A 10,142-nucleotide genomic window follows, 5' to 3' on the forward strand; every position below is an offset into this window, starting at 1 on the left:
CAGGGCTCGTCCTTCAGCTCCCCCCCCCCTACGCTCTGCTTCTTGTGACAGCTTGTGTTTAGGATGCTGCGCACGGGGCTGGACGATATAACGAGAACGCCCTGCGACAGAGAGCACGAGCTGTGCAGTAAATACCAGTTTGAGGCGCTCACTTTTTTTTGGGGGGGGGCTATAAAACGGATCCCGTGTGGTGTTTTTGAGAAAAATATTGCGCGACGTCCTCCAGCCTGTTTACGCCGATGCGGTGTCCCTGTGTGCGGGACGATTTGTGGACACTTTTTAAACTAGTTAATGGGACTCATTTGGGATGAGTCATATTTGCGTAGCTGCCTCTTTAGCTACCTGTGTCCCTTCAGAGTCCCTCTGTGGCGTCCCACACCCAGAAATGTCACAATGGCAGGCAGCTAAATGGTCATATTGATCCATGTTAAAAGGTTTTAACGAGTGGAAAGGGAGAACGTTTTTTTGCATGGTTGTAGTAAAGTGTTCCTGTTTTTCTGTCCAACCGCATATAAATAGTTTAGTTTCATTAATGTTTCTCTCTATTTCTATCTCTTTCTCTCTCTTCTGTCTCTCTCCACCCGGAACAATGACACAGAGTTCCCATCAAATGACTTTCCTACAACATGCTTCGGGCGAAGAGAAATCCCCTATATCGGATTCTTTAACATACGTGTAATGCTCCCCCCTCCCCCCCCCCAAAAAAAAAACCGACAGCAAATGGTGTCACCCAAGAAAATAGTGAAATCAAGTCAGGTTGCAACTGTGGTCATCGATGAACAGATTGCACAAGTGAGAGCGGTGCGAGTGGCCGCCGCCGCCACCTCAGAAAAAAACGCCCTCTCACTCTCCTCCTTCTGTCGCTCCCCCTTCTCCCCCCCCCCCCCCCCCCTCTGTCTGTGTGCAGAAACAACAGGATGAAGATGACGAAGAAGACGACGTGGAACCCGGGCTCACCGGAGACGAGAAAGAGGAGGAGGTGAAGGAGAAAGAGAAGCTCGGCAAGCTGCAGTACTCCATCGATTACGACTTCCAGGAGAACAAGGCAAGAACTCCGCTGGTTTATTTGAAGCTAGGTGAAGAACGTCGCGATGGCGCCTGAGGCCGAGGGAATGCTCACTCCACGTCATTGTCATGCTTCCTCCTCCCCCCCCCCCCCCCCCCCAGCTGACTGTGGGAATCCTGCAAGCAGCTGATCTGCTCTCCATGGACAGCGGCGGCACCTCTGACCCCTACGTCAAGGTGTTCGTCCTCCCCGACAAGAAGAAGAAGTACGACACAAAGGTCCACAAGAAAACGCTCAACCCCACCTTCAACGAGACCTTTACCTTCAAGGTAACCCCCTCCCAGCCCCCTTTTCTTATTACTTATTAAAACAACGTGCACAGCGAGCAGGTTTGATGTGTCCTTGGGTCCTGGAAGGTGAGTCGTCCTGGAAGGGCTTTGATTCAGAGTCCTTTTCCTTAAATACCTCTGGCCACCAGACGCGTTCAAGGAGTCCGACAAGGAGAACGTGGTCGGGAATCGAATTAAAGGAGAGGGCCACCTTCTGACGCAGCTCTTTTATGAATCCATTCCAACAAGTCACGCTAATTCTGCTGAATGTTATTTAGTCAAAGCCAATTTGAGCTCCAGGCCAAAGTCACGGCCCCCTTTAATGCTGTGGGGGTTCTGATCCGACGCTGCGAGGAGAAGGAACCATTCCTGGAAACAATACTGACACTTCTCTCCGTCCTCCAGATTCCATTCCAAGAGATGGGAGGGAAGACTCTGGTCATGTCAGTCTATGACTTTGATCGCTTCTCTAAACACGACGTCATCGGAGAGATTAAGATACCCATGAACACCCTGGACCTGGCAAAGCCAATAGAGGAGTGGAAGGACCTGGACAGCGCGGACCAGGAAGAGGTGAGAGTCGTGTCTGAGTCCATTTCCTTCCACTGGTGTTGGAGAGTTGCATGTAGAGTTTTTAGATCGTTTAGGCCAATGCCAACATAGACTGACCTATCATTTATAGTTTTACAATCTGAAAGGGGAATCTGCCAGTGATTCATATGTGCTGTACCTCTCTTCTTTACAGAGCTTTAGAATCCGTTTCTGTTCATTATTTGGCTGTTTGGCCCACTATTTTACTGTTTAATTCCCATTGCGGCTTTTTAAAATTTCAGCCACAGCTGTTGTCAGAAAAACAAACAAGCTCTAAAAAAAACCCCCGGCTGTACACTTCCTGCTCAGCACCAGACGACAGACAGATAGCAACTAGCTGGCGAACATAATCGATTATTTAACAGCTAATTGGGAGCCAGATTTTCCTGGGGAGTTGAAGATCATAAGAGGGTGAATATGACTTCCATTCACCAGATGGCCATCAACAAGACTCCAAATGAACGATAATGTTGCCCCGCAACTGCTGGATGTATAAATAGTGACTCTAATATCTAATAGCAGCCAATAGAAGTCTCCTGATTCTGAAACTATGTATTAGTAAAATACATATTGACACAATCCGTCTGGCAAAAAACACCTTTATTTTTATTTATTTATTTATGTAGAGCAGCATGACGAGCCTACTCAGCTGATGACATAATACAAAAATAACCTGAGGCACAAGGGGGCCACTTGGTCTGTTCACCAATGGGATTCAGAGGGCTGAAGGACACACTATTTGTCCTCGTAATCAGCTGCACTCCTCCATCTAAAGCCTTGCAGCTGGTTTGCACCAGTATGCTGTACCCGAATATGAAAACCAGGTTTCAATCACTGAAACCTCCCCAGTGTCACCGTAGGATGAGATAATCTCTCTGATTGGTCTCTGATTTATTTTTTTACCTCGGAAAAGACCCACGAGATGTACTTAAGAATACCGCTAAATACCGCTTTGCTGATTAAACCAAAGCAGCAGTATATATTTCTATTGACGTTGTGTCTCTAAATTGCGATCCCGAAGGGACAGTTTGTGTATTTTTGCGGTGATAACCCCCCCCCCCCCCCCCCTCTCCCCCCTCCTCTTCACAGCCGGAGAAGCTGGGGGACATTTGCATCTCTCTGCGTTACGTCCCGACTGCTGGCAAACTTACCATCTGTATTCTGGAGGCCAAGAACCTGAAGAAAATGGACGTGGGAGGACTGTCAGGTGAGCGCACGCCTTCCTTCATCGCGCTCTGACGGCAACGCGTCGGCTTGATGTGGCGCTCTGTGGAGGCCCGCAGCGAGAGGCAGGAAGGTGGCTGCGAGCGCGGCCATTAGGTCGGCGCCGCTGTGCTCACGTGCTGACGCTGCAGTGCTCGCCATGCAGCAGCTCTGGCTCAACCCCCCTTTGGCTTCAGCAGTGGCCCCATCTGTTGGTGCATGGCGGCACTGCAGCCCAAACATGCACGTGCAAGGACAATTCTGTCATTGGCTTTATCACCATTTTTTTTTTTCAGATCCCTACGTGAAAATTAACCTGCTGCAGAATGGAAAGAGGCTGAAGAAGAAGAAGACGACAGTGAAGAAGAACACTTTGAATCCGTACTATAATGAGTCTTTCAGCTTTGAGATTCCTATTGATCAAATGCAGGTAAGCACATGGACTGTCTTGTTAAAATCAGCAACAAAAACCCACAGAAATAAAAGTGTTCACTAATTATAGTAAAAAGGCAAATATGTATCCAGATCAGTACCACTGAGCCCTACCAAGCAATCTACTATCATATGGACACAAATAAACCCAAACCCTAAATTCCACCAATTTCTGCTGTTTTATCAACTAATCATTGTTTGATTGGCGGTTTAGTGATACAAAAGCATCAAAATATACAGTTTAGCCCAAGATATTACTCGTCAATAATCCAATAATGGACCCATGTGGCCACAGTGGCTGTGGTCCAGTAGATGCTGTACTGTGGCTCTGGAAGGCTTAACCCCCGGGATCATGTGTGAATGGCAGTATTGTTCAATAAGTTTCAATGTAAGTCCGTTCCGTTCGGTGAACGCTACAAACAACTCCTCATCCAACATATTTTATCAACGGAGGGATGTTAATGTACCAAGCAACATGAAACACAGAAAAAATATATAACGTGGGAAGGTGAAACAAAGCGGGACGCTGGACCCTCATCTCCGCGTGGTTGCCGCGGCGCCCTGAACCTGTTTGTTATGATGCTTTCTCTCCCAGAAAATCCTAGCCGTGATCACGGTGCTGGATTATGACAAGATTGGCAAGAACGATGCCATCGGGAAGATCCTGGTGGGAAGCAAGAGCACAGGGGCCGGGCTGAAACACTGGTCCGACATGCTGGCCAACCCCCGCCGCCCCATCGCCCAGTGGCATCCACTGCAGCCCGAGGAGGAGGTGGATGCCGCCCTCGCAGCGCTGAATGCCAAGAAGTAAACCCCCCCTCCCCTCCCCCTCCCCCCCCCCCCCCCCCCGCCATCGTCCCCACCTCCACCTTACCCACCCACTCCCCATCATATCCCCAGGTCCCACATATCAGTGTATATTCCAGAAGAACGCCCCAGCTGTACATCCGCTCCCTCCGTCACCACCTCCTCCTCCTCCTCCTCCTCCTTCCCCAACCCACCTCCTCTCTTGAAAAGATCCATCGATATCACTCAACATGATGGGAAATATAGTTTCAAAAAAAAAAAAAAAAAAAGCATCATGTGAAATGAAATCATGTCATTGAAAAAAGAAGACAAGTTACTGGATGGACAGATACTCCGTTGATTTCCTTTAGATCTATTTTTGTATTGGGGTTGTGGTTCCATTAATAAGAATACAGAGTAGACTGCGAAAGCCAGTGAGGGTGCTACGTGGGAACGTGGGTGGTAGAGGGGATAAGACATGCACTCACCCACATCGTACTTCTCAGCCCTTCCCTTTAGTGACACGGTTTGCTTAGAGTAGTGCTTAATAATAAAATGCTTTATACTGCCATATGATAGAGAAATAACACAAGCAGGTCCATTCCTTAGGTGTATCGTGCACCATGTTCCACACCTGCCAGTTGTCATACAAGGTGATTCTGTTAGTTTGAAGTACATTCCTAGAGTTGGGTAGCGAGTAGGGATAGGCACACGTCCAGTTACCCACAAACACACTGCCTTTTTTTTTTTGATTAGTTGACCTTCCGTCCATCGTCTCAGGAAAACTGAGAGGAAAACTGAAACTCCATGCCTTTTTTTCTAAACGGGTTCTCATTATTCAAATACTCCACGTGATGAAGAGGAACCATTGGATTGAAAAGCTTGAGCGCTTGTTTGTCTCCCCCCCCCGGTTAACATAGGTCAGGACATAGTGTTGGTGGATCTGTGAGATGCTACGTTAGGGAACAGGGAGCGGTGGGTTTTTTTGGTTTTTAAAAAAAAAAGAAGAAAAAAAAAGTGAGGGTATTTTGATATTTTTTGACAGTGCGAGGTGGCGGCGAAAGCAAGGAAATATCAGAGCGGTTACAACAGAGACTGATTCCAACCACCAATGGCATGATATTTACAAGGTGTCGATTACTGCCCCGCAGTCTACCACCACCCCCCCCCCCCCCCCTCCGATTCTGTATCTCACTTGTTGTGCTACTGCCATCAGTCATGGACTTGATACAAGGGTTTTACTCCAAAGGAATCCCTATAACCGTCTTACAGTCATAAAGGAGACAAGCCTTCAAAGTAACAAAATAAGCAATTTTCAACTACCAGGGACGCCTTCCAGTTAGCGGTGTTGTTCTCTTCATTTCTCTCTCCTTTTATTAATCCAGTTTCATTTGATTTTACTTCAAATACTTTGATTCCTTGTGCACTTTAAATCCAAATGTTGTGTTTAAGTTCCCTTGGAAACCAGAGCTTTAATTGTTTATGTTGTTGATAACGGCTGGTTTTAAGAAGGAAGCGCATTTTGTAATCAGTTTTTTGTTGTTGTTGTTGTTGCTTTGTTTGGGCTCAGCTTTTTGTTGTGTGTGTGTGTTTTGATTGTTTGAATATTACGACTCTCACTTGATTGCAAGGATATGGTCTGGAAGAAGGTTCCGTGTGTATTTCACACACAGCACACCAAACCGTTGAATTGAATTGCACTACTGGGTATCATTCTGTTCTGTGGTGACTCAACACTGTTCTTCGATCCACGCAGGTCTCTTTGGTTAGTTAATAAAGTGTGTTGTGAGATTGAATCTTGTCTGTGGCACGCGCACGGCGCCGTGCACCGAAGAGCCCTCTGAAAGGGACGCGATCCAATGCTCCCTCTGCCTCCTTTACACAATGCAATCGGCTCAGTGTGTTTCTAAATTATAATCAAAGAGGCGTTATGAGGTCAAACTTTTACCTCGGACGAATTCCAAACTGTTTGTTTGACCCTAATTTGCCACAACTACCCATTGACTGTGCCAGAAAGTGCAAAGTCAACGTGAATCAAACGTACACAGTACTACAGTGTTTGGGGAATTTAATGAATGTTGGCTCTTGTCTCTTTCTCTGTTGGAAATTGTGATTTTTTTTTTTTTTATAACCAACATAGACCATAGATCAGATTTTTCCGTCTTTCTTCTCACACGATATTGTTTCCTTCGTTGATGAAGCAGCACTAAAGAAAAGGCGACATGGAAGCAATCAAACAACCCATTGGTGTGTAGTTTTGCCTATATACATAGTTCATACACGTTGATACTGCATGTTTATACAAAATACTGTACATAGCAGCATGTTTTAGAGACCAAGCAAAAATATCTCGTGTACGTAAGTGGATGTCATTTGTCATTTTAATAACACAAACGAAAGGGGAAAAAAAGACACACTGTATATTTTCTAAATGAAACAAATGTGTATTTTTTTTTTCAACGAGGGTCATTGGAGAGAATGTCATACAAATATTAGAGTACTATTACTAATAACAAACCTTTCCACGCCTGAAAATCTAAAGCAAGTGTGTCGTCCAGTACTGTGTGTGAGTTCATGTAGGATGAAAATGTAGCCGCATGCTTGCTATATACTTCCTTGTGATCAAAACTTTTATTTGGTGCCATTTTTCTGCCAAGTTGTTTCGAAGGCCAATGTTTTACTGAATTTTAACGCTGTTGCTTTTTTTTTTTCTTTGTCTTGCTAAGAAATATGTTTGAATTTTTTCTATGTTGGGCCTGAGGGGGGGGTCTCCAAGTCTTTAATATGACTTTTTTTTTCAAACACATTTAGCGCAGTGTTATTCTGGAATAACTTGTTAGATGGAGATTAAATATTCCTGCAATCTCTAGGTGGATTGTGGGAGTTGTTCTTTGTGCCAGAGGTCAAGTCTGTTGGATCATATCATTGTATGAAATGAATTTCCAGTTGCCAAAAGATGAAATATCCCATTCCAGTGCACACAGATGACTTGGAATCCCTTCTTCTCTCAGTTTATACGTTCACTTCTACCGTATTTAAATGACCTGAAACCTTTCACGGCTGTGTCTCTTTTACTGTGTTTATTATACAATACGTGTATGTGTATACGAGACAAATGAATAAGACAAAACTAAAGCCATAAAACTCATGCACTAACGCTGAGTAGCTAGTTTATTTATGAAGAAACAAAAAAAAATCTTGACATGTCTTATTTTTCCTTGGCCAGTGTTTCTCTTTTACATTCCGTTCAGAGGTCTTTGTTCATCAAAAGGGCCAAATCCACTTTTGTGTATATGTGAGCTTTGGGAACAGTTGTGAGTTTAATAGAGTGAGTGTGTCTTTTTCTACTTTCAAAGCTGTTGACGTCCTTGTTTCCTAGAGGTAGCTGAATTTACAGTATTGTGATTAGTAACGTATATGCCTTGTTTTGATAGTATGGATACTAGATATACAATCACAATAGGTTCTCAATAATACTGCTAAATTAAAAGTATATATATATATATATAAATATATATAGTGAGAGAGAGAGAGAGTGTGTTCTTTTCTTGGGCTGAGTGCAATGAACCTGACTGGGTCCCTATTCCAAGTTTCTCTTCTCATGGTTTAACAGCGGTCTGTACTAGTGACCACGAGTGCAATCAATAACCCCCCAGCTGGCCAGCACACTGGCGGGTTTCCGTTGGTTTGTTTCGCATGTCGCTCAAGCAACTAAAACTTGTAGTTACATATCCAACAATCACACAGCAAAATAGAGAGAAACTTTAAACAGCGGCACCCAGGTTTTAGGCCTGAATCCCTCCCATAGAACTATGCATAGATTTATGATTTTCACAGAGAAATAGCAGAAAGTATATAGAAAATATGGAAACCCATATAATGTTGTTAACAGTATATGCCCTTAAAGGAGCAGTTTGAGTTTTGGGAAGTACGCTAGTTCGCTTTCCTGCAGTGTGAGAGGAGAAGATTGATACCACTGTTGAATCTGTGCTCTAATCTTGGAGCTGGAGCCCGTAGACGGTTAGCTTAGCTTAGCACAAAGACTGGAAACGGGCCTAAACAGCTAGCCTGGCTCCGTCTGCGCTGCTGTTAAGCTAAGGTAAGGTCCTGGCTCTAGCTTCATACCTAAAGGATAAACGTGTGTCAATCTTCTTATCCAACTCAAAAGAAAAGAAAAAAGAAAGCGAGTTCGCCTTTTTCACAAAACGTTGAATTTTAACGTCCAACCTGCCGCCAGTCATCAGTCCGGGCAACAATCTTAAATGTGATGTGCAACGCTGCACATTGTCTAAAGCAATATTATAGTTATCAACTGTCCCCTTATCGTTTCTGATTGTGACCAAACGACGCAAAGAGTCAAATACAAGATTTCAGTGTGTTTCACAAAATACTGCCAGAACCTGCTTACAGTGGCCTGCGTTCGCCGTTTCAATCTACAAAAAGCCAAAATAAGAATTCACGTAGAAGCAAACAGAACGCATCAGAGGACGAGGCAAATGTAATTACAGGTCGAATTTATAGCACATTTTAAGGGATTTGTTTCCTTTCACTGCTTGGGTCACTGCAGTCACATGACATCCACGTTCTATGGGGGCGAGAGACTGGGGGCGCTGTGTGTTGCGCTTTGTGTTCGTAGTAGAAACCGATGAAGCGTAGGCCCAACACAGCACTAGCATCGATAAATACCACACACAAGACGTAGCTCATTCCGTAATGTACGCCTTTGTGCGTGGGGCCGGGATGCTCAAAAACGACTTCCCACGCGACGCTCCGGGCCGCGTCCGTGTCGTGCCACCTTTTTACGCACGAGGCCGCAGCTGAGGTCACGCGCCGCTTCGGAGCGGTTTTGGTTTTGTCTGTCTGTCCTTCAACAAACGCTGGGATTTAAAAAGGGAAAACGTCCGAAGTTCAGTAAATCATTCACCGCCCTGTCGCATCTCAGCGGGCAGAGACCCCACTCTGGGACGTGTTGTCTTGTCTCCTCTATTACTCACTGTATTTCTTCTTTGTATTCTTGTGTACACGTGTAACCATCGCCTCTGTCTTTATTTGTTGTTTTTTTTCCGTGATGTAACCCGCTAACGTAGAACTGTGTTTGAACCCACGCCAGAATCACTTTTTGCTTTGTTGTTTTCGCGTCTCTGTCCCGTTTGTGTGTGAAAACCAGCTACGTACCGTCACTTTCGCTGCTGGTGAAGCAGGCTCGTCGACTCTCTCCACTGGATCTGCTTCCCCCCCCCCCGCTGAGCGCAAAGGATGCCGGCCTTCATGTTTACATGGAAATACTGTATACTGCCGAACATGCAGGACCGTACCAAACCCTCCTCTCGAGCGCTTAGTCCCCCCCCCCTCTCGTCCCCCGATGCAACTGTGCTCTCAAGACTCTTTTTTTAATTTTTATCTTTATCTTTCTCCCCTCTTTCTCTTCTCGGTCATCTTTTTAAAGAGTCGGGGGACAGTCAGGATGTGTCCTCTCGCTGTGTTTCTTCGTGTCTAGTGTCGTGGTGCGCGTGTTCATGTCAGTACTTGTGCCTACTGTGGATCGCATGCTTTAGCCCTTGACTGGACACAAACGTTGCTCACAAACTCCTCTTGACCCTTGTGTGGACAAACGTTGGGGGTCCTTATAAAGTTATCAAGGGAACCAAATAACTTATTACAAATTTATCATATGTGTTACCAGTTCTGTAAAAAAAAACAAATAGGAAATAAAGGCCTTTTAATTACCATGAGTTGTTTGTGTTCAATACTCAAAGTGTCCCCTAATGATTTCCTCGGGAAGCAAAGCACATTAA

At 45.0% G+C, this 10,142-nt stretch overlaps 1 protein-coding gene across 8 annotated transcripts in view; it reads left to right on the forward strand.

Moving 5' to 3' along the window:
- LOC119222003 (synaptotagmin-2-like) overlaps positions 1–10,076 on the forward strand; it is a 46,655-nt gene extending 36,579 nt beyond the window's left edge. For 7 of the 8 annotated variants that reach the window (XM_037478320.2, XM_037478316.2, XM_037478315.2 and 4 more), the window contains 6 exons: positions 908–1,045; positions 1,168–1,335; positions 1,741–1,908; positions 3,016–3,133; positions 3,426–3,559; positions 4,157–10,076. In XM_037478320.2, the coding sequence (XP_037334217.1) occupies positions 908–1,045; positions 1,168–1,335; positions 1,741–1,908; positions 3,016–3,133; positions 3,426–3,559; positions 4,157–4,372 (942 nt within the window). In that variant the 3' untranslated portion in view covers positions 4,373–10,076. The remainder of the gene's footprint in view (positions 1–907; positions 1,046–1,167; positions 1,336–1,740; positions 1,909–3,015; positions 3,134–3,425; positions 3,560–4,156) is intronic. The other variant, XM_037478321.2, reaches the window with a different exon arrangement.
- The last annotated feature ends 66 nt before the right edge of the window (positions 10,077–10,142 follow it).

Source organism: Pungitius pungitius, chromosome 1 (assembly GCF_949316345.1).
Source record: "Pungitius pungitius chromosome 1, fPunPun2.1, whole genome shotgun sequence".
Lineage (NCBI taxonomy): Eukaryota > Metazoa > Chordata > Actinopteri > Perciformes > Gasterosteidae > Pungitius > Pungitius pungitius.